Source organism: Trichoderma virens, assembly GCF_000170995.1.
Source record: "Trichoderma virens Gv29-8 chromosome Unknown TRIVIscaffold_82, whole genome shotgun sequence".
Lineage (NCBI taxonomy): Eukaryota > Fungi > Ascomycota > Sordariomycetes > Hypocreales > Hypocreaceae > Trichoderma > Trichoderma virens.
In genome coordinates, this window is record NW_014013667.1 from 296,499 (window position 1) to 319,220 (window position 22,722).

At 54.4% G+C, this 22,722-nt stretch overlaps 6 protein-coding genes across 6 annotated transcripts; 2 read left to right on the forward strand and 4 right to left on the reverse strand.

Annotated features, from left to right (window-relative positions):
• Positions 1 to 1,588: 1,588 nt before the first annotated feature.
• On the forward strand, positions 1,589 to 4,805 carry TRIVIDRAFT_10694 (uncharacterized protein; the record flags this gene model as incomplete). The annotated part of the gene is made up of 4 exons (XM_014098425.2): positions 1,589 to 2,190; positions 2,242 to 2,517; positions 2,584 to 4,358; positions 4,423 to 4,805. 4 exons carry the CDS (start codon positions 1,589 to 1,591, stop codon positions 4,803 to 4,805), a joined length of 3,036 nt encoding a protein of 1,011 aa, XP_013953900.1.
• A 1,509-nt stretch (positions 4,806 to 6,314) lies between these two features.
• On the reverse strand, positions 6,315 to 10,474 carry TRIVIDRAFT_58370 (uncharacterized protein; the record flags this gene model as incomplete). The annotated part of the gene is made up of 5 exons (XM_014098525.1): positions 6,315 to 6,349; positions 6,428 to 8,645; positions 8,748 to 10,036; positions 10,130 to 10,317; positions 10,401 to 10,474. 5 exons carry the CDS (start codon positions 10,472 to 10,474, stop codon positions 6,315 to 6,317), a joined length of 3,804 nt encoding a protein of 1,267 aa, XP_013954000.1.
• Positions 10,475 to 12,315: 1,841 nt separating this feature from the next.
• On the reverse strand, positions 12,316 to 15,482 carry TRIVIDRAFT_181508 (uncharacterized protein; the record flags this gene model as incomplete). The annotated part of the gene is made up of 3 exons (XM_014098526.1): positions 12,316 to 13,246; positions 13,306 to 14,916; positions 15,396 to 15,482. 2 exons carry the CDS (start codon positions 14,590 to 14,592, stop codon positions 12,722 to 12,724), a joined length of 1,812 nt encoding a protein of 603 aa, XP_013954001.1.
• A 786-nt stretch (positions 15,483 to 16,268) lies between these two features.
• Positions 16,269 to 17,580, reverse strand: TRIVIDRAFT_209821 (uncharacterized protein; the record flags this gene model as incomplete). Its single annotated transcript, XM_014098527.1, has 4 exons — positions 16,269 to 16,787; positions 16,853 to 17,110; positions 17,171 to 17,446; positions 17,504 to 17,580. The coding sequence occupies 4 exons, from the start codon at positions 17,507 to 17,509 to the stop codon at positions 16,650 to 16,652; spliced, it is 678 nt and encodes a 225-aa protein (XP_013954002.1).
• A 439-nt stretch (positions 17,581 to 18,019) lies between these two features.
• TRIVIDRAFT_89711 (uncharacterized protein) lies at positions 18,020 to 21,164 on the forward strand (the record flags this gene model as incomplete). Its single annotated transcript, XM_014098528.1, has 2 exons — positions 18,020 to 20,355; positions 20,421 to 21,164. The coding sequence occupies 2 exons, from the start codon at positions 18,057 to 18,059 to the stop codon at positions 20,765 to 20,767; spliced, it is 2,646 nt and encodes an 881-aa protein (XP_013954003.1).
• A 76-nt stretch (positions 21,165 to 21,240) lies between these two features.
• TRIVIDRAFT_68198 (uncharacterized protein) lies at positions 21,241 to 22,527 on the reverse strand (the record flags this gene model as incomplete). The annotated part of the gene is made up of 4 exons (XM_014098529.1): positions 21,241 to 21,411; positions 21,523 to 22,198; positions 22,287 to 22,426; positions 22,498 to 22,527. 4 exons carry the CDS (start codon positions 22,525 to 22,527, stop codon positions 21,241 to 21,243), a joined length of 1,017 nt encoding a protein of 338 aa, XP_013954004.1.
• Positions 22,528 to 22,722: the final 195 nt, after the last annotated feature.

The following is a 22,722-nucleotide window of genomic DNA, read 5'->3' on the forward strand; positions in this document are numbered from 1 at the left end:
GGTGTATTTGTTGAATCGGCTCGGGTTGATGACTTGGTGCTGTGAGTAAAGATGCATGTGAGAGTGACATTTGATGGTCCCTTGCAGGCGACTGGAGCAGTCTTATCAGGCGGTCTCTATTGGGCGTGAATGGATATGTGCAAAGTATGTGCTTGCATGGATTGACTTGGTTTCTTTCTTGGTCAATCTAATGTACAAGTAGTACAGCAAATCTTGCCTGTTCCTTTCTTACTGCCGGTTGTTGGATTGGAGGCTGTGATGCTCTACTGTTAAGGTCAAGACTGATGTTTTATACTGTATATCGCTGCGTGACCAACTGCATTCGATTAGTAACGAATACCTCAATTGACACGCCCGAAATAGCAGCCCGTGTCTTGGACGTTGGTGAGATGCACAATCCACATGACACCGACGCTGATGCTGATGCCTAACAAACCTGCTCCCCCCTTGCGTAACCAAGCCGCCAGCTCACGAAACGTCTCGTCTCGACTCTCGGTGAAGCAGAGCGATGACAAACAACATCCAAACAAAGTATACAGTACCTCGGACTGGCGAACCGGGCCAATGCGACAGGCCAAGTCCTTGCGTCAACGTGACCTTCCTTCCCAGCACCTGTGGCGGTCGCGATTGGTCGGAGCGGGCTCTTATTGGCTAATAGCACGCTGATTGGCGGCGCTGATTGGCCGACGCGTGGGAGCGACGAGCGGGGCCCGGGGGGGGACGGTGCAGGAAAGAGGGAAGCGGGCTGCGCTTCCGCTTTGGCGGCATGTACAAGTACGGTAGCGGGTACGAGGCAGCGGGTACCTGGTACCTTTTTTTCTCTTTTCTCGTACCCCCGTACAGTGAACTCTTTTTCTTCCAAGGTTCTTTTTCCGCCGTTTTTGCTGCTTGCTGCTGCGCTGGCTTGGCCTTATCGCCTCGTGGCTTTTGGCACTTTCTGGGGGGCACGCGGCTCGGGAACCATTGAAAAAGAGAGGGGAAGGAGGGCACGTTTATCTGGGGCCGTGAAAGGAACAGGGACAAAAAGTACCAGAGAGGAGTGCTGCTAAAAAAGGTCTGGAATTGCCAAAAAAATAAAAATAAAAAAAAATCGAGAAGCGATTCAGAGAAGGGGTGACGAGGAGAAAAAAATTGGTAAACTGTTACGTTCTTCTTTCATCTGCGGCCTGGCTTCAATTGGTCTTTTTTTTTTTTTCTCGGCTTCGGCGCTGCGCATTCCCTCCTCTTCTTACACAACACCGGCTCTCTCTCTCTCTCTCGCTTTCTTTTTTTGTCCCTTCTCCGCAGCGGTTCTCTTCTCCTATTTTTTAATCTTCAACCAGGGCCGGCAAAAAGAGAGAGAAAAAGAGAGGATCGAGGAAAAGTAAAAAAAGATCACGGGGGTTTTTTTACGCTTGAACCCTTTCATTGCCTGCAGAGGTGGTTCGATTTTGCCTCTTTTATACGTTTGATTTTGCCTTTTCGCTCAGCGAGACAGACCCCGCAGGCTTCGTTGTTCGCTTGACTTCGGCCTACTGCCTCGCCATCCCGCCGCAAACCGCTCGACAATCTCACACCCGTTTGGTGGTGGTTCGGAAGCAGAGACGAAATGGCCCAATATGCCAGCACGGCCAGTCCCGCCCAGTCGACGGCGACGACGGCATCAGCGCAGCATCAGCCCACGGCCGCCGCGACTGGCTCTGGCTCGGGGCAGACGCAGGTCCCCCAGCACAAGCGCGTCTACCAGGCGTGCATCCCTTGCCGTCGCCGCAAGGTGCGCTGCGACCTGGGCAGCGTCGACAACCCCCACGATCCGCCGTGTGTGCGCTGCCGCCGCGAGAGCAAGGAGTGCTTCTTCAGCGCCACGCGCCGCAAGAGAAAGACAGACGAGGACGACAGCGACGCCGACGAGTACGTGGTGCGCAACGGCCGCAAGAAGCTGCACGCCGCCGACAGCCCGCCCTTTTCGCGCTTCGACAAGCGGCAGTACAGCGACACGCCCCTGACGCCGGGGGGCTCTCACGGCAGGAACCAGCCGCTGCGAAGGCCCGATGGCAAGGTTGGTGGCCGCGGGCGCGACGACGGCGAGTTTGACGGCGATGGCGACTCCAACCAGACGCTGGAGAACCTCGAGGCCCAGACCGTCATGAGGCGCGGCGTCTACGGCCCGCACGATGCCCTCGACCTCCTCTACAAGGCCGCGACGGATAGGTTTGTCATGCCATCGTCGCTTGCGTACGGCACTGCTAACCGCGAGTCCAGCCCGGCTGCGGATACACATAGGCGCCAGCCAAGCATGGCGTCCATTGCTCCAGGCCCGCCTCAGCAATCCCAGGCAGCAGACGAGCCCGGTCTTCGTGCCCGGTCGAGGGGACCATCTGTATCCGTCCGGCCTGAGCAGTCCATCGACCCCAACCTGACCCGTCCGACTCTGAGGGCCCAGCCCGGCTATGAGGATGCCCTGAGAGCCTGGTCGAGGTTCCGCTTCGTGCGTGCTGGGTGGTTCACTGCGCAAGAGGCCATTGAATACATAGACTAGTAGGCCCAAGACTTGTTCCCCTTTTATGTTCTAATGAGGCTGACTTTTTATTTTCTTTACTGTAGCTACTACAAATACCTGTCACCACTTACACCGATTTCGCCCCCTACCTTTAGCAATCCCTCGTCTCACCTGACCCTCTTGACTGAGGAGCCTATTCTCACGGTTACCTTGCTTACGATTTCCTCGAGATATTGCCAGCTTCCCGGCACCGGTGGCATATGTCGATCTCATGCGGTGCCAGAACAGCTATGGACCTATCTGCGTGGCATGATTGAGAGATGTCTGTGGGGTCAAGAAGCATTCGGGGGTGGCTTTTGCGGCTCAGGGTCTGCTTCAACTTCAATGATTACTGAAGAGTCTCAGACGAGCAGCACAGCGCCCTGGCGAGGACTTCGCAAAGGCAGCTTGAGAACCCTGGGCACCATTGAGTCGCTACTGATTCTGACCGAGTGGCATCCTCGTGCGCTGCATTTTCCCCCGCAAGAGGCCACGGATGAACTGGTTCTCCCTATTGCGGAGGCTTCACCGTTGATGGCATCTGAGGATGAGCTGCATAGAACAATGGGACCGGGTATTGGCGGCAAGAGGATCGAGAGCTGGCTAGAGCCGGCGTGGAGGAGTGATCGCATGTGTTGGATGCTGCTCAGTACAGCCATGGGATTGGCCTATGAGCTGGGTGTGTTTGACGACATTGATGAGCTGCTCAAGGACGATGCCATCACTCGTCCCGAGTACAAGGACGAAGTGTATCGCCAGCGAGCAAATCGCATCAAGCGGCTTTTGCTTATCTACACGAGCCAGCTTGCAGGCCGCTTGGGTTGGACCAGCATGACGCCGGAGCACCTTAGAAAGGCTGACCCTGCCGTCGCTCGCCAGAGACCCTTGACCAACGACAGCAGCACGCCCGCGACCAACCCGTCTTCATTAGCAAACGGATTCAACTACGTCCCGGATCTCGAGCTTGACGACCAAATCATCCACTGCTGGGCGGGCATCAGCAATGCCATGCACCTCGGCAACGAGAAGCTGTTCAAGACGCGCAAGCACACAACAGAGATTATCCAGTCGGGCAAATACGTCGACCTGCTACGGGATTTCACGCCGCTGCTCAAGGACTGGTACCGAGAGTTTGAGCTGTTCCGTCTGCCGCAGTACATTCGACATATTCTGACCATTGAGTACGAATATGTCCGCATCTACATCAACTCCCTCTCGTTGCAGGCGGTCGTCGAGCGATGCACTAACAATGCGGGCAACACTTCCAGCTCTGGCAACGGGCTGCAGCCGACGCACCTGTCTCCGCAGACCATGATCAACTACGGAAAGTTGCCCCTGGGCCAGCTGGGAGGCTTCACGGTCCACGACCAGGAGTATGTGCGCGAGGTGGTGGATGGAAGCCGGAATCTGCTGCGGACGGTTGTCGAGGGGCTGCTGCCCGGCGGATACCTCAAGCACGCGCCCGTGCGGACGTACTTTCGCATCATCAGCGGTGCCATGTTTTTGCTCAAGACTTTTGCCCTGGGTGCTCCTCGTTCGGATGTCAAGCTCAGCATCGAGCTGATGGACGCCACGGTCGAGGCTCTGCGCAATTGCATTGTTGACGACGTGCATCTGGGCATCCGCTTCGCCGACCTTCTGGAATCCCTGACCAGCCGACTGCGGAACCGGTTCATTCAGGCGCCGATGCAGCAGCCGTCTGCCAAGGCACAGAGCCCCGTCCCGGAGACTGGGAATGCGGGCGCCGTGCAGCCGGTGCAAAACGGAGAGAATGGCGAGAATGGCACGGCCTGGGTGGGCAACCACGCGCAGAGGCTCCGAGAAGGCCTCAACGGACACTGTAAGTTGAAAGACTCTCATAGACTGTTTAATATGTTCCCGCAAACTAACCTTGACTGCTGCAGATCGAGTGCCGACTCCCGGCGCCACCAACACCACCGAGGCAAACAACATCTCTGCCACGCCTTTTGACCTCTCAACTGGCAACTTCCCATACCACGGAGCATCGTCCATCGGTCCCTCGACGCCGGCGGCAGACAACAGCAACACTTCTGGCGCGGGCAACATGGACGTCAACCTGTTTGACGAGTGGAACAATGCCGGCAGCGAGATGTGGTATCTGCCGCCCGGCCCGGCGTTCTTCCAGAACATGGAGAATAGCTCCGTCGCCATGACGGCCGAGGGCGTGAATGTCGGTGGGCTGGATTTGTTGGAGTACATGGCTATGGATCCTGTGCAGTTTCCGGGGCTGGATGGGCCGGGGGGTGCGAGCGGAGCGGCGAGTTGATGGAAGTGTGACGGATCTGATGTTATGATGAATATGAGTTGTTTTCATTTGGAGGGGTTTTTAAAAAAAGAAAAGTTAATGGGGGGATATAGTATTCGGAACATGAGAACAAAACAATTCGTCTTGTTTTGTACAGGCTTCTTGTTTGGCAGATGTCTTTTAATTATTAGGGTCCTCGCGGAATATAGTGGACTGGGAATTCGAATTAGCATTTCATGAGGCTCTCTCTTTGTCTGTTTGCTGAGTTATCCCGCTTATTGTTGTGATACAAGTATTTGCTCAACGGTCTCCTTTCTCACATGAACTCTTATACAACTCAATGTTTACAATTCATCCTCCTGATTCATTCATACCCCATCTTCTTCTCCACACTCTTATAAATTTACTCAATTTATTCATTCTATCTAAAATCCACGACATCCACCCATCCATCCATCCATCATCTATAACCCACATCCCACACCATTCAACTGTCACAAAACCACTTTTTTTTTAAACAATTTCGTCTTTCATCTTATATATCCTCCCCCCCTCCTCCCTCCCCTCTCCCTCCACCAACTATAAAGAAAACATATAAAAAAGGAAGGGAATTATCTGTGCAAAAAAAGAAAAGACAACAAGAAAAAAGGTGTAAGCCGTATGCTGCGAGAGGAGATGAATAATGACAAACAATATAGAATAAAGAATATATAAGCAAGAAATTGCTGCTTGCCATGGTATCATGTGAAAAAAAAAAAAAAAAGAGTACAGTACAAATAAGTAGTACATAAAAAAGGGCGGTCTCCATCCTTGCTAGAAGAATATGAGAAAAAAGAGGTAGTAAAAAAAAAACAGAAAAAAAGGGAAGAAATCTGGTTCTGCTCGTCGGAGGTGTGTATGTGTGTGTATGTGTGATGTGTGTAGTGAATAACAGGCAAGAAAAAAACATATGTAAGGACGGGAAAGAGATTCAACATGTACATATATATATATATATATACATATATATATATATATCACATCGTTACATCTTTCTTTCTTTCCCCTTCTCCCGCCCTTTTGGGCGTATGTTAGCAACGACGTTCTCCAACTATTTATTTTTTTGGTAAGTCAAGTTTTTGCAAAGGCCACCCTTTCCCCCCCATCCCCTTTTCCGTCCCCCCCGGTTCCCAACTTTCTATGTGTAATAATAGGTAAGGTAGTTTGTTTCGGTGAAAAGGAGAGTTTGAGAGAGTGTGTGTGTCTGAGAGTGAGAGTAGAGTGAAGAGTGAGAGAGGAAAGAAGAGAAGAGTAGGACATAAAGGGAAGGTTAGAGTCTAAAGTGCATGATAAGATAATCCAACATCGTGCAGACATGGAGAGCATGAGCATGATGAGTCCGTTGGGGGCAGAGGACAAGGGCATACATATACATGTATGTGTGTGTATATGCTGCTTTCAATTAGCCTTTTTGATAATTCAGTGTGGGTTGTGAGCGCCAGGTATAAACGCTCACTCCTTATTAGTTGAAGGTCGATGCTTCACGCAAACTCATCGGCTGTGGTTAGCATGAGCAGCTTGCAAAACTAGACATGATCAGTTAGCCACCACGTCGTCTTCATTCACTCACGACACAATAAAAAAAAAAGGCAGTCATATCATACCATGCAGCACATTCATCTGTCCGTTCCTATCCTCACACGCCAGCTGGATGCCAGTGCCCTCGACAAAGTCCAAGACTACGCTGTTTGGCAGCTCCTGCACCTCCACGTCCGGAGTGTAGGGCTGTCGAAACTCGCCCATGTGGTACTTCTTGGTTCCCTGCGCCGTTCGGCTGCTCTGCGCTGGCAGAGCGCTGAGGATAATGAATCCCTGTGAGTCGAGGCAGAGGTTACGTCGCTTCCACAGCAGGTTATCGGGGAACTGGACGTTAACGTCTCCCATATCTGATACGATGGATGCTTCGCCGGAGCTGACGGGAGGAGCCGCTGCAGGCTGTTGTTGACGGTCTGCACCGGCATTCTGAGATGCAGCAGCAGCACGGCTCTCGTCTGGCGAGGGGGCCGTATTCGTCTTGCTGCTCTTTGACCCACTGGAGAGACTAGAAAGCTTGCGCATAAAGCGCCCGGCGCGCGACGTCTTCTTGTCAGACTTCTCATCGCCGGAAAAGGAATCTTCAGTCACACTAGAGATGTCGCGATCCAAGGTTATGGAGCGGCGACTGCCAATAGACAGGCGGTGGCTCGCACTGCTGGGCGACTGGGTTGTTGTCCTAGAAACTATGGTATGGCGCATGTTAGTCGACACCGTCACCGTCTTCCGAGGGTCCTTGAAGAACCCCTTTACCGCATTTAGCGAGGATCGCCTACCCATGTCGTCCTCGCCGCCGCGCTCTCGAGATCTGGACCTCCGTTCTGAGCCGTCATCACCTCGGTGGTGGTCTGCCGTGAGCGGCGACTGATAGCCGTAATCAGAAGCGTCCTTTGGCAGCTCATACCCAGACAGCTGGCTTGGGTCCCGAATGATCTTTGTGGTGATGGCGACGGATTCCGGCCGGCCTCGCGACTGGGTGCCGGGCGCCAGGCCCGACGGCGGGCTCGAGGCAGAGGCGGCCAGCGGCTCAAACATGGACACCCGACTGACGACGGATCCTGATCTCTGCAGCCGCACTCTGCCCTCGAACAGCGCATCGTCCTGGTGCGAAGGCGTCGGCGAGGCGGCCCGGCCCTTGAGGGATTTTGTCCTGTCCACGACCGACGGCGGCCTGGACGTGTCCCGTTTCTGCACGGCGAAGAAGGTCGACGACGGCCGCTCTCGACTGACGGGCCGCGACTGATCACCTGATGTGGCCGACAGCTTCTCGAGCGCCTTGATGCGCTGCGAAATACTGGACCCGACGTTGGGCTTCATGGTGGCGAGGCTGGCCGACTGCTGCTGCGTGACCTTGTGTAAGAAAGCTGCGCCCGAACTCAGAGAACGCGCCGTAGACTGAGTTACATCTGTCGGAGCGATGAAGTTGCCACGGACAGGATTAGAGACTGTTCGAACGGTGTGCGCTGGTGGAGCTCTAGCGCCTAGCGGCCCATTCGCAATGGGAGCGCTGGGGAAGACAGGGGTGAGCGGAGATTTGGTGGCAACCATTGGCTTATTATCCTTCTGCGCGTCGTCGCCCTGGGCCTCCTGGACGAGGGCATCGCCGTCGTTGTCGTTGTCGCCGTCCTCGTTGTCGTTGTCGCCGTTGTCGTTGTCAACGTCGCCCAGATCGGTGCGGATCGGTGCCAGCCCAGCCGCGCGTTTGGAGCGCAGCTGTGGCTCGTCGGGAGCGGCCGCCTGACTAGCCGTCGCTGCTGCAGGAATTGCCTCATGAGGATGAGCGCCCGGCAACGGGTCCGTCTGGAGATCCATCTCCATGACGGTTGTTTGTGAGGCGACCAAGTCGTGCGTCGAGAGGATGGATGGTGGAGAAGCTTCTAATTCCCCTTTGTCCGTTGCCTGCGCAACATCGCCGGGGGTCGCACCGAGTGGAATCTCGCCTGCGCCAGATCCCATGCCACTTAATGAGGCGGCCGGTGGGTCCTTTGACGTCGGAATATTCGCCGAGAACTTTGAAATTGGCACTGCAATCCCTTTTTTCTCCTTTTCATTTTCGGCCTTAGCCGATCCCTTATTAGCAGCCCCGGCAGCAATCTCAGTGGGCTCCAATGCGGTTGAGCTGCCAGTCTCTCTTGATTGACTCGTCGTGGTCGACTCATCTTCTTCCAACGATGATGCAGCGGCAGAAGAGGCTGCAGCTGCTGCAGCAGTATCAGTAGCTGCATCAGTAGCTGCGACAACAGCTGCAGGCGACAGCAATGCCGATACGTCAACTTCTGCGTCTCGGCCCTCATCCTTCGGTGCAGCGGGAATGGGAGCTGCAGCAACAGCGGCTGGCTCCTGGCCCTCCTGATCTTCCGTGGCAACAGCAGTCGAGGCGGCATCATCTACTTCATCTTGATTCTTCGCATGAACGGTCTCGTCGGTGGAATCCGAAAGGGAAGATGCGGCTGTCGACTCATCGTGCTCGTGCTCCGAAGAGGTAACTGCCGGGCTCTGGGCACGAGACTCCGATCGAGTTCCCTCAGACACTTCATCTATCTGCACAGACGACGAGAGACTATCCAAGACCACGCCCGAATCCGCTTGGCTGATGGAGGCTGTTCCATCTTCAGCTGCTTCGCTCTTTTGCTTCTCTTCATCCTCTGGAGTGTTTGCTTCTTCAGCGTCTGGTCCATCATTATCATCATTATCATGGCTTTCAATAGCGGCATCCGCAGCGTGCTCCACATCCTTTCCCTCACTGTCTTCTCCTCCCGTGATTGCATTCTTATCTTCGGGGCCGGGTGTATCCACTCCAGCTTCGGTCCCTTCTGCAGATTGCTTCTGCTTCTTTTGCTGCTGCTGCTTCTTCTTCTCCCTAAGCTTCATGGCCTTCATGAGCCTAGCTTTTTCGGGGGTAATGGTAGGTTTGGCTGGCGCTACCGGCACAGACAGCACAGACAACGTATCAGCCGCTGGTCCCGTGCTCGTGGATGGTCGTGAGGCATCGGTAGTGATTCCCAATGAGTCCTCTGGCACCGATAACGTAGTAGTATCAGCAGGCGGCTCCATCTCTGGGATCTCTTCATGAATCAAAGAAGCAGAGTCTCCGTCCTTCCCTTTGCCCTTCTTCTGGCCCTTTCCAAACTTGTACCCAGCCGGTAGAGATGAAACTGGTCTAAAGTTTCCAGCAGTCTGTGGCCTTATCGCACCGTCGGCCGTAGGTCGGGGGGCGAGCTTCACCTTTGGTTTGCTGGGGTAGTAGTTGTAGCTGTCGGTGGTATCGACCGATCTCGTAGGCGAAGGTGGAGCGTCGGGAATGCCTAGAAACTTGGGGACCTCAGAAGTCGTCGAGCCTGCAAATTTGCTGTGCTCGGGCGAAGATGCCAGCTCAGAGTTTAGCTTGACCTCATCTGCAGCTGTAGACCTGTCGCCAGGTGTTCGCGGCCGGCCGTCGTCGGATTCCAGCACTGACTGTCGCTTTGATGATCGTTGATCCTCTTCGTCCTCCTCGGCGATTTCTACCAACCGTCGTCTTCGTGAACTGATGGATGATGCTGTAGATCCAGATGCCGCATGTAGGGAGCAGGCAGCGGATAGCTTCGTGTCTCTCAGCTCGGCAGCCGTAGAGATTTCGAAAATGGTATCGTATGGGGAAAATCGTTCGCAGACGGCATTGAAGTGCACGGCAACTCGAGCTAGTTTGTCGCAGTTAGCATCCAATGATGACTGCAGCGCAGATCACCCGCTGATCCAAAGATTAGGCAAAGGCATGAGCACAAAGAGCTTACCTTGTATGAGCCGAGAGCAGTCTTCAGGTAGGTATTTGACAATGACATTCCTCCTCCGGTACCGCAGGAAGCCGTACAATGGGCTTTCTTCCTCAAAGCCGGCAATGGCATTTCGAATTTCGACAATGCCCCCATTTCCCTTATCCAACAACTCGACTTCGTCGCGACTCGAATACTTGAGGAGAAACCTATCGATAACACGAGCAAAGGCAGGGTCTCAGCAAATGGAAATCTTATATAGCACTTAGATTGGGGAGTGGACCATGCATACCATCCTCCAGGCTCAGCAACGCCAGCCTCGTGCGCCTCTACAATCTTGGGATCGTCTAAGCCGTTTAGCGACATGTTTGCTCGGATGTGGCTCCGATATCTATGGTTCGATCGCTTCCGCCAACCAGCTCGGCCAAGTCCAGCTCAACCCAGAGGAATCTCAAAGAAGGCCAGGTGGAGAAAAGCGACGAATAAAGAGCGACAAAGAAAAGTCTCTTTTCTTAAAAATGAAGCGAAAAATGAATAGCACCAGTAACGAAGGACTGAGAATGAAAAATTGTGTGCCCGAGGGCAAACAGAACACAGTACGGCGCGCTCGTCGGCTTTGCGAGCGTGCTACCACCAATACTCAGGGGCAGGATGCGACGACGATGGGCATGGAGAGCGAACGAATCGCGACGTGGGGGAAGCGTATCGCATGCAGCAACCTTGACGCCTGTGGAAGCTGTCCTGGTACGGCAGATCGAGGCCTGTCTCTGTCAGGATGGGGAGGTGCAAGGAATCGTGAGCTGCCGGCCGGATCGGAATTACATCAAGCTTCGTGGAGCCCAACTCTGGCACAACGCTCTCACTCTTGCTGGCTGCGCAAAACAGAAGAAAAAAATGAGGCGCTGCAAGTCGCGAGATCGTATGTGCCTATGCCTGTGCCTGAGTCCACTTGTTGCTAAGCGCCGCGCCGCAGATACATGGAGGCAAGGGGGTCTAAGCAGGCAGTACTCGTACATGCTCGGTGCCACCCACACAAAGCACAGACGGACAACAGCCTTCGCTTCTACCAATACGCATCAAAGACAGCCAAAAGGCTTTTACCGTGCCATTGGAATCGAATGATAAGAGCCCTTGCCCAAGCAGACGCGTTCCAATCAGGCGCGGGGCCCACGACAGAGCATCCATCGCATCTCGACAGCCGGCCTTGCATTCCTCTTCCTTGCCTAGCAAGCCGTGATGCTTCGAGGTATTCGAGGCCAGTTAGCTTAAGGGGGTTTAGCTGGCCATTTAGGGGGCCCCTGCAAGCCCCCATCCGGAACCAGGGGTATCGACGCCAGCCAACCGCGTGGTTCGCTCACGGGAAGGGCTCCGTATTGGACTTTGTCTTCATCAACCGCGACCGGGGGATCCCCATTTCGTTAATTTTTGAAATGAGCTTGGGCCCCCCCTAGCGCAAGGCCCCTCCAATAATTGCGCTGGTAGTGGCACAGCGTCTTTCTCGGTGGTGATGGCGACGAGCTGCCCGTTGGCTTGCGATTGTTTGTCTGTTTGTTTGTTTGTCGCTGCTATGCCGGTGCGTACGGTGAGGCTGCCGATCCCCTTCTTCGTGCTGCTGCTGTTGCTGTTGCTCCAGCCAAATTGATCGCTCCGTCCAACATGCAAGCATCAACCCCGATCCGCCCAAATGCCGTGGCTGTGGCTGGCTCTGAAACGCACGTCGTGCAGCTGCTGTCTGCACAAGCCCCATCGTTACCCATCCTGGCAGTAGCATCACTAGTGGAGGCCGGCCGTGTCTCCGGATGGCTGGTGCAGCTGTAGCTCTTTCATTGGCTCGTTCTGGCTGCCATAATTTGCGGCTTGCTGACAAGAAGCAGTTAATGGCGTTGTTGATGCTTCGTGCGCAATCATTTGTGGAGGATCATTTGCTGCTCTCTACTGTATCTTCGTCTTCTTATTAGTCATCTTGGCTGAAATATGAGGAAGGAACAACGTCTGGGAGCCTGTCTTGTATTTTACTACCCTCTGCTCCACCATTAGTAAGGAGTCGGGTTTCCTGTTTGGTATCAAGTGGCTTGCGTATATCACAACTAATGGCAGAGGCGTGCTCCATCTATTATAACTCATCTTGAGCATTACAAGGCGACGTCAAGCTTACACATCAACACGGAGCAGAAATGCGAGTGACAAAAGTCATCAGCACCATCAATCAAAGCCAAACATAGTAGTATACTCGATATCAATAGTCTTGCATTCCGCAAAAAACAACCCAAACATCGCACTCTCTTACATACAGATACAGGTAGCGTACAAAACCTGGACTGCCATCTTGGTCTTTGTCCAACCGTACGCCACTACCCTATGAGACGTCAGCCTCGTCACCGTCTCGTCTTTCTCTTCCTTTGTATTTGAATACTCGAGCCGAACAGATCCCCAGATTCCACCCTCTCCGCTGACTGGGTTCCTCCTCCAACTGCTTCGCCGCGTGTACTATGTAGATATGGGCCGTATTTGCTACCACTTCCACCCCTGCTCAATCCAGTTGGAGGGCTCGTCCGAGTGATTCAATCGGGACTGCTAGACGGCCTCTGGCTGGACGGCAGGGGTGTCTGAATCCTAGGCATCTGCTGGTTCCTTTGATTCGGGTTTTGATTCTGGCGCAGCAGTAGTAGCAGCAGCAGCAGCAGCATCAGCCGGGTTCTCGGTCGGAGCCAACTCAGGGCTATCATCTTCCTCAATGGCAATAGGCTCTTCGACTAATGCATCACTCAAGCTCGTGGGAACAAATCCCTCTTCTTGCACGGGAACACTGTCGTATCCACGTCCGCTATTGCTGGCTGACACGCCCACCGCCGGGGTTTTGCCCTCGGCAATCTTCTGCTTTGTGTCCATGATGATCTTGTCCACCTCACTGACCTTTGCCGCAGTTCCGTTGTTCGATTCGGCTTCGGTATCCTGGCGGGCTGGGTTGGTTTGGCTCTGCGCAAGAGCCTCTTTGTCGAATCGCACAATCATACATGACAGATTATCTGTGCTAAATCGGTTGAGAGCGTGGTCGACTAGTAGTTTTGATCCTTCAATAGGATCGTGAACGTCTCGGACGAGATCAACAGCCTCTTGGTCACTACATACATCCCATAGCTATTCACACCAAGTTAGCGCATCTTTCCAGACAATAACCCATTCCAACGGACACTTACCCCATCACAAGCAATAATGATGAATTCGTCGAGGTCATGTTGTATGACCGTTTCGGTGGTGTATGGGTGGCCAGTCACAAGATCCTTCATATAGGTATCTCCAAGTGCTCTGGTGACAGCCAAGACTCCGTTGACGCGGTTGTTGAGGATGAGACCTCCGGCGTTGGCAATTCGCTTGCCTTCGTTTTCATCACTGCCCTTGTGATCGTAGGATAAGCGCAAGGCCTTGCCGTTGCGACAGAGGATGATGCGCGCATCTCCCACGTTGGCCGTGTACAAGACACGTTGTCGAGTGGCCATTCCCCTGAGCTTCGCCGTTATAGACTCGCTGGGAACGGCCTGTGATGGTTCTGATGAACCATCTTTTTCCTTTTCTGATTCTTGCGATTTGGCCAAAACCTTGCCGGCAGCAACGTTTGCGGCAGCTGGGGCAATGGCCAGAGAACCGGTGACGGATCGATCGCTGGGCACGCGGTCCTCCCATCGAAGAACGGCAATGGCGGCCGTGCAGCCGCTGTTCTTGAGCGGAAGCTTCTCGAGTTGGGAGTCGACAGCTGTAAACGTCATGTCCAAGAGCTCGGGGATCGGCATATTGGGGTGTTTTCGTATCATGTCTTCTAGAATAATGTGAAGCTTCTTGCCGCACCAGTCCGCAGCAAATGTGCCAGCATGGCCGTCAAAGATGGCAAAGTAGCCGTTGTCCGACTCGGAGACCTCTCGTTGAGAGGCATCTTTGTCGTCCTTACTTGACTTGTCCTTTCCGGCAGATGCGTCAACCGCAGGGGCGGGCGTGTCCAAGAAGTTGTACAAAAAGGCATGCGTGTCCTCCATCGTCCGGCGGCATTTCTTATTCCTATCCTCCCAAACACCGACGCGGAAGGTGGACTTTGGTCCGGGGACCGAATCGCCAGCCGAGTTGTTGTGCTGGCCCTGGGGCACGGCGAGAGCTGGGTCCTGCTTCCCGAGCTTCTGGAGCGGCGTCTGAGCGTTTGCGTCGGACCCGGAGCGACCAACCTGGGAGAAGTTGAGCGAGTTCCTGGCCGAAGCTAGCAGGCTGCTGGCCTTGCTGCTGACGCCACTACTCCTGCGCTTCTTCTCGCCGGTATCCTGTCGAGTGGGAGGGCTGCCATTGCCGCTGCGCTTCTCGCCGCTGGCCGCCTGGTCCGCGTTCTTGATGGGCAGCGCAGACGCCGTGGTCGGGCTGGCCTCGGGCGAGGGCGACTTGCCGTCGCTCTTGGAATCGTTGTCAGACTTGGCCGCCGAGTTGGTGGAGGCTCCGCCAAACATTCTATTTAGCAGACTTCCTCCGTGAGAGGAGAGACTGCGACGCTTGTTACCGGCCAGTTTGTGGAGGAGGAGGAGACTTCCGGGGCCGGAGTTGGACGTTTGGGGTTGGTTGATGTATACGAGGAGGTATAGGTCAGTGTCGCAGAACGAGAACAAAGGGTGTTGGGGCTATCGAGAGCTGTCGTCGCGGGGTTGCGGATGGTTATCGCGCTCGTGGGGGAACGAAGGGGACGCAGCGTGATTGGATGGTCCAGGCGCCTAGTGCAGCCGTGATTCGATGCGAATTCCAGGGATGTCTAAGGGGCGTCGCAAGAAGTCGAGAGACTGTGCCAGTGAGCTTTGCCGGACATGAACGATCAGAGCAGTGCTATTTTAGAGTTCGGGCATCGGAGGGGGCATAGAAATGGATGACATGGGCGGGGACGGCGGGGAGGCCAAATCCATCAGTCCAGCCAGCTGATGCTTAGTGCTGTCAACGGGTGGTTTGCGGTGACAGGGCCCTGTAAAGCAAACTGGAAGGCCGTCAAGTACTGCTGGCGCTAACGGGTCAACTGAACTGGGTTCAAGGTTGCGCAACACCAGACAGCAGAGGACACGGTTCAATCTAGATGTTTGAGGGCAGCGAATCACGGGGGATGGACGTGATGTGACGTGATGTGGTTGATGGCAAACAAAACATTGGATCCGAAGACAGCTTTGCCTCTTATGACGATGGGATGAGGGCACGGCGGCATGGCATGTTCGGGGCCAGGGTGCGGACAATCAAGTCAACTCGAGGCAAACAGGATTTCAGCAGTACATACCAGACACAGACAGGTTCGGTTCAGTTCAGTTGAGTTCTATTTTTATCAGTCGAGGTCAATAGAAAATAGAAAAAAATTGACTCGGATGAATCGTCGCCCCGCAAGTACAGTAATTGACATGGACGAGTAAGAAGGGAAAAGCAAAAGCTCATCTGGTGGTTGGCAATGCTTGCGTTTTGAGCAATGGGATTTCATGCTGGCGTCTTTTAGGCCGCCAATTAGCGCCTCCGGGGAGAATTAGCCAGCAAGCACTGCGTCAACACCCAATAAGCTGTGCTACCCTTGCAGGGGCGTCCAGCTGCATCTCGGTGTGCTCTCACGTCACCTCGAATCCATCCCACGTAACATACGGTAGCCGCCCATCAGCTGCTTCATGCTGTGCTGCAAGACACCCAAGCCCACTGCTGCAATGCTGCGCTGCCTGTGCGCCCCCTGGATTCCTGGATTCCAAGGCAGCCTCCGCGTGTTCGAGACTCGCAAAGGGGCTCCCGCTCGGCGACTTGCTGCTTGGAGGCGCCAGATTCACGGCGGCGGCTTCGGCGCTCTTAGTGGACGCGGGGGAGCTTAGCGCCCCCATCAATGCCTTGCTTAGCAGCCCTGCGTGTCCACTTGATCTCGTTGCTGTTTCTTTTCTTCCGGATCATGTCCTGGTGATCCTGGTACGGCCGCAATCGCCGAGCATGGGAATCACCGAGGCCGTGGGGGAGTGGAAAGTAGTGGCATGCGCATGTGTAGACCGCATTGTCGATCAGAGACATGAGGCGGTAAATACCTTGTAGGACGAGACTTGGGGACCAGCCACGCTCTTAGACAATATCCATCCTACTGTACCTAGACAAAGACAAGTCTCTGTGGTGCTCCACGTTGCCGGCTACAGCGGAAATAGACACTCCTCTCTAGTCAATTATCGAAACAGATAACCTCTGCGTGCGTAAATATATCTGCAAGTGTATTCTTCAAATCATAATGGCCATCAACACCTCTTGCGCCCAACGAGAAAACGTGACACGGCTCACTCCCATCTAAGCCCCTTCCACATATATATGATAACATGCTCCGCTTAATGATCCCATTTGGTACCATCGTCGTTCGAATTATCCGGACCCCTCATTAGAGACATTCGCCCCTCTTTCTTCCCATGCTCAGCGGAGTCTGGTGAGTTCCGCAGGGGGGCCACTCCAAGGCTTCTCATTCATTATTTCGTTCGCGGATTGGTCATAAAGTAGCAGCAGCAGCAGCAGCAGCAGCAACCAGTTACTTTCGAAGGCTGTCGAGTCGGGCTTGAAGGTCGTCGTCGACCGGGTCACCGCTGCCGCCGCCAGCCCCAACGGCTTGCGCAATCTTGCCCTCGGACACGGCAGAGTTGCCCAAGGCGGTTGGTGTCTCCCCAAGCTATTGTTCCAACAGTCAGTCATGTTGCGCACCGAGCATGATACGGGGTAGGGGTAAAGCCTTACAGCTTGGTTCAGATCGATGCCAATCTCCTCCAAGACTTGTTCAACAACCTCGTCACCTTCTTCCTCAATTCCAACATCCATGGCGTCGTCAACAGCGTCATCCATCATCTCTTGTCTCTGTTCCATTATGTCGTTTTCGCGTTCAAACTCCATGGCGATGCGTTGGAGTTGAGGGAGGTTCATGGACCGGTTCATACTGCCCAATGCCATCGTAGCACCCTTCATGGCCTGCATCATCTGCTCGTTCGTTCGATAGGTCTGGTTCACAAGTCAGTATGCGCATACGGCAGTTGCTGCCAGAACCGACCAAGATCATACCTGAAGCCGCAGGGAAATCTTTTGTAGCTGGCTACGCATGCCGTAAAACTTCTCAATGTACCGCCGTGTGCGCACCAGGTCCTTGGCTTGGATCTTGCACGCCCCCATCTGCCCGTTCTTGGCGCTCGTCTTGATCTGCTGTATCAGCGTCTTCTCCTGTTTCTCCAGCTTGACGCGGGTTTGGTCGAGTTCGCGAATCGCCTTGTCGAGCATGCGCTGGTTTTTGCGTAGACGCTCGGCCGGCGTCATGCGCTTGCCAAAGGCCCATTCTAGAATCTGCATTGCAAGTCGAGGTTAGACGCCGCTCCAGATAGGCACAGGCATTGCCCTCACATTCATGATGACGACGGCTCGTCTTGCGGAGAAGCAACAGGCGCAGAGTCGTGCTTTTCGGACAGAGGACAGAGAGGATAATTCGGGTGATGGCCGGATTGCGGCGAGAAATTGAAGATGAAGCGGACAAGAACTGGATGGTATAGTATCTGCCTAGCGGAGTGCCCGAAGAGCGACGTCGTCTGGCATGTTTGCGGGTTGCTAGTCGGACTGGCACGTCAGTCTGCCACAACCACGGCCAAGTACCCAAGTACCCCCACGGCAGCTCGCCGGTGTGAAGATACTTGCGCCTGTCCGGCCTGGTTTTTGGCCACCGATAAGATAGCTTGCGCTTCCCGAGCTTGTGCCGAGGCAACTAGGCCAATCAGGGCAGCTTCGTCACCGGGGGGCGCGAATTTGCTTAAACATCATGCAACCTTTTTACTTGACGAACCCCATCCAAAGCCCGACCCTCGTGCTCCTACCCGATCTTTCGACCTTTTGACACCATCCGCATTTTTCCATCCTTGGCCTTGAGCTCGACAATGCTGCGCACAAGCAGTCCTTGACCAGCATGAGCCAGGAATACTTCAACGACAAGGGCAAGGCGCCCGCCATCCGGGACTCTGACGATGCCGACCTCGAATCCGCGGGCCCAGCCGGAGGGCGGCCCAACTACATGACGGTCGGCAACGGCACCACGTCCGAGCACGCCGCCCGTCTCCAGAGCATGCTGGACATCGACTCGGGATACGGCGGCAGCATCATGGGCGACGAGCCGGGCGTGTGGGACATGCAGGGCCATGGCCACCAGCGACAGTCCGGCGCCATCCACCAGCTGTGGTACAACTCCCAGAGAGCTACGCTGGGCCGATCAATCAACAAGGTGCTGGATCTGCTGCATGGCCTTCGCGAGATGAATGCCGTGTGGCCCGCCCACTACCCGTCCGTTCAGCGAGCAGAGAAGATGGAGTCTGATGTGCCTCGTCCCGGCATCCTGCACTCATCGACCATGGAGGACATCACAGCCAGGTCCAGCCAGGCACCACCGCCCATGCTTAGGAGAGCCATGACGAGCCTTGAGGATGCATCGGCCGAGTCTAGCCAGGCAGCCGAGACTCGTCCAGAGCCGCGGCTTGTTTCGCCCCAGATTGCGCAAGAGTTTTCGGTGTTGAAATTGGATCTAAAGCTAGGAGCTCTGCACCAGGCCGAGCTGGTACACTCATTGGAGAAGGGCTCCATTGCATCGCTCCTGGATGGCAAAATAAGCTCCAGCATCAAGCATCTTGTGTCTCTCCGCGAACGCATCGAGGACAAATCAAGCAAGGTGCTCATCACGGGCGATTTGAATGCGGGCAAGTCGACCTTCTGCAATGCCCTTTTGCGGCGCAAAGTTTTGCCCGAAGACCAGCAGCCCTGCACTGCCATCTTCTGTGAGGTGCTGGATGCTCGAGAAAATGCAGGAATCGAAGAGGTCCATGCGGTCCACAAGGAGATGATTTACAACCGAAACGACGAATCCACCTATGATGCTTACTCTCTTCAGGAGCTGGAAAGGATTGTGATTGACAATGAAAAATACGTCCAGTGCAAAGTCTACGTCAAGGATGTTAGGACAATTGATGAATCTCTACTCAACAACGGTGTCGTTGACATTGCCCTCATCGACGCTCCCGGCTTGAACTCTGACACGACCAAGACGACGGCCATTTTTGCTCGGCAGGAGGAGATTGACGTCGTCGTGTTTGTCGTCTCCGCGGCAAACCACTTTACGCAGTCAGCCAAGGAATTCATCTGGGCTGCCGCTGCGGAGAAGGCGTACATTTTCATCGTCGTCAATGGCTACGACTTCATCAGAGACAAGGAACGATGCCAGAAGATGATCCTGGATCAAGTTGCAGGGTTGAGCCCACGCACGCACAAGGAAGCTTCAGAGCTCGTCCACTTCGTCTCTAGCAATGTCATCCCAATGGCACCCTCACCCCCTGGCGGACCCAGCGGCGGAGGCGGCAGTGGCAGCGGCAGCGGAGGTGGCGACGATCCCGGCGATGACGGCAAGGGCAAGGACTCGGACAAGGTTCGAGACTTTGAGAAGCTCGAACAGTCTCTCCGCAGATTCGTCCTTGAAAAGCGAGCAAGGTCGAAGCTTGCTCCCGCGCGAACATATCTGTTGAATATCCTCAACGATGTCAATACGTTGGCCACGGTCAACCACGAGGTGGCTCAATCTGAATATGACCGAGTCACTCAGGAGCTCAAGGAGCTTGAGCCCCAGATTCTGGCCAGCAAAAAGGCCCGATCAGAGGTCGATGAACAGGTCGTCCACAATATCGAGGAAACGTGCAAGGATATTTATGACCACACTCGAGGGCAGCTCAACGCCGCCATCACTTACGCCGGAAACACCAAATACGATATCCCATATCCCGGCCTCTTCGGCGCCTTTGGATACGCCGATGACCTCAAAGATGCCATTCTCTCCCACATTGCCGACGCCGTCAATGACTGCGAGGACTATGCCCGAGCCTCGACGGTCAAGGGTGTCAACGCCATCAAGCAGCTCGGCTTGCTTCACGTGGGCGACGAGTTCCAGAACCTTCACTTCCGACCAGACGTCATGTTCCGCCGGAAGAAGGATGCCCTTGCCCGCCAGGTTGACGTGCCTACTGAGTTTGCCGACTTTGTGGACTTTTCCACCTTGATGCACAGCCAGGAGAAGTTTGCCGGCACGGGTATGGCCCTGACCATTGCAGGCGCTGTTGTGCCTCGCATGCTGGGAATGAATTCTTGGGTAGACCACGCCATTACTGCGACGCGCATCATCGGTAATGAGAACCTTCGCAAGCTCATTCTGCCCGGAATTGTCGTTGCCGGTGTGTAACCCCTAACCCCCCTCTTACCGCAGATACAGAATTTTTGCTAACTGGTTCTTCTTTAGCGATTGCTGCATCGGCATATGTACTTCAGCAGATTCCCAACTCTCTCCCCCACCGGCTAGCCAGGAAGATTGAGGCTCAGCTCGCCGAGATCGACTATGTTCACACCAACGCCTCCCGAATCTCGGGATCGGTACGCACCGTCCTGCGCATGCCCGCCGACAACCTGCGCGTGGGCCTCGACCACAGCGTCAAGGATCTCAACAAGAAGCGCGACGAGACGGTCAAGGTCAAGGGCGAGAGCGAACGAGCCTCCAAGTTCTTCCGGAAGCTGGTAGGCGAAAGCCAGGTCCAGAAGAACATGGTTGAGGGTGTTGACCTCGACACGCCGCCGCAGAACTTGCACTAAAAAATGAAAATCGGGGCTTTTATATAACGCGTGATGACACGAATTAGATTGGGACTCATGATGCTTTTTTTGTCTTTTCGGGCGTTTACAGGATTGTGGAGGAATGAAGTGCCGTTTAAATGGAAAGGAGGGGGGAGGCAAAAAAAAAAAATTATATACAATATACCAAAAAACCGGTGGGCAAAGAAGTGGAATGAAAATGGAAATTCTTGGATGGAGCTACACCCTGCTCTCCTCTAGTTTTTGTACCTGGTTTCCTGTCGATAGCATAGCCATAGCGTTATGAAATTTGCGTACGTCTTAAACAGTTGATATAGCGCAGTTTTAGTTTTTGAAAAAAAGGAGAAGTGAGAAGTTGGAGAATATCAAAAAAGGGGAGAATGTCCCAGTTGTTCGTAAAAAGTTCTATTTTTGTCCCAAGGTTTGCTGTGACGTATGGTGAAGCATCCCCCCTTTGACCCGGTGGCAAGTTTTCAGGGCCACATGATTTTGCGAAGTCTCTCCTTTTCGAGGTCGCCGCCGAAGATGTGATCGATGGGTTCTCTGGCGAGGGCGCAGATCTGGGGGTCGTCGAGGCGGAAGTGCTGGGCGACGAGGCGGTATTCATTGGATAGGGGGCTGCCGAAGATGCCCACGTCGTCGGTCTAGCAAAGCTGTCAGCCTTTTCTCTTTTCCTTTCCCGTTTACGATATTTACAATATGTTTCAATGCTAGGGAGGATGGGTGATGGTGATGATGAAAAAAGAGAGACTCACTCCTAGAGACACCTTGACGCCCTCAACTGCCCTCCACTCCCCAAAATGATGGTCGTCAAAGCCGCTGCCGCTCTTGACCATACCCGCATGCACATTACAGCTCAGACACAGCTCCAAACACAACTCATCCTTTCGCAGCGCAATCTCGCGCTTCGCATCAGCGTCCTCCCAGATAACATGACCCAGTCGATGCGGTCTCCAGCCCAACAAAGTCTTCAGCTCCGCCGCCGAAGCACTCGTCTCCGCCTCCGCAAAGTGCACCGTGATGCCCAACCCTTCCGCACGCGCCCTTTCAAACAGCGGCGTAAACAGCGCGACTTCGCCCGCCAGACGAGCGGCCGGGTCGCCGCAGAGATCGAGGCCCACGACGTCCGGGGTGGACAGCGCGAGGTCGAGGATGGAGGACGCGGTGGCGAAGTCGTGGCGTCTGTCGATGGAGAGGATGAGGCGGGTGTGGAGGGCCGGGTGGGAGGCTTCGAAGGCGGCGATTGTGGTGAGGAGGATGGCGATGTATTGGGTGGTGGAGAGGAAGGGGGTTGGACGGGGGGTTGTGCGGAGTTCGAGGTAGACGACGCCGTCTTGGAGGAAGGATTGGAGGACGGAGTGGGTGGCGTGGCGGATGGAGGGTTCGTCGGTGAGGAGGGCGTAGATGTATTTGCTGAAGAGGGGGAAGAAGCTGTAAAATGTATGAAATATATCAGAACTTGATGTTTTGACTTGGAGTGGAGGAGATGAGCGAGGTTTATGTGTGCTCCCGTCCTTACGTTTCGAGATTGTAGTCATGCTTGCCCTCTGGTATCACAAGCAGCGGATCGTCCAGGTCTGTCTCCCCGGCGGCCTTCTTCTTGAGCCATATCTCGTGCAGTGTCTGGCGGGAGATGCTGCCCGTGAGATGAGCATGGAGCTAGATGTGAGAAAAAAACCGGTGAGTCATTATCCTAGCTTTTGGGCATGAAGATGAGGGGGAGCACGAACCTCGATTTTAGGAAGCGCTACAAAGTCCATGATTTTGAGTATTGAATTTGTTGGAGATTGGTGTAGAGGGTATGGCGGTTGTGAGAGTGGTTCAATGAGTTTGTATGAGAATGAGGATGAGAAGTGGTGATAGTTTTATATTGCCCCGCAGTTGAAGCTTACAAGCCGTTATCTTAATCTCACTCACCACAGCTCATCACAGTGAATACGATCTCAATCAAAAGG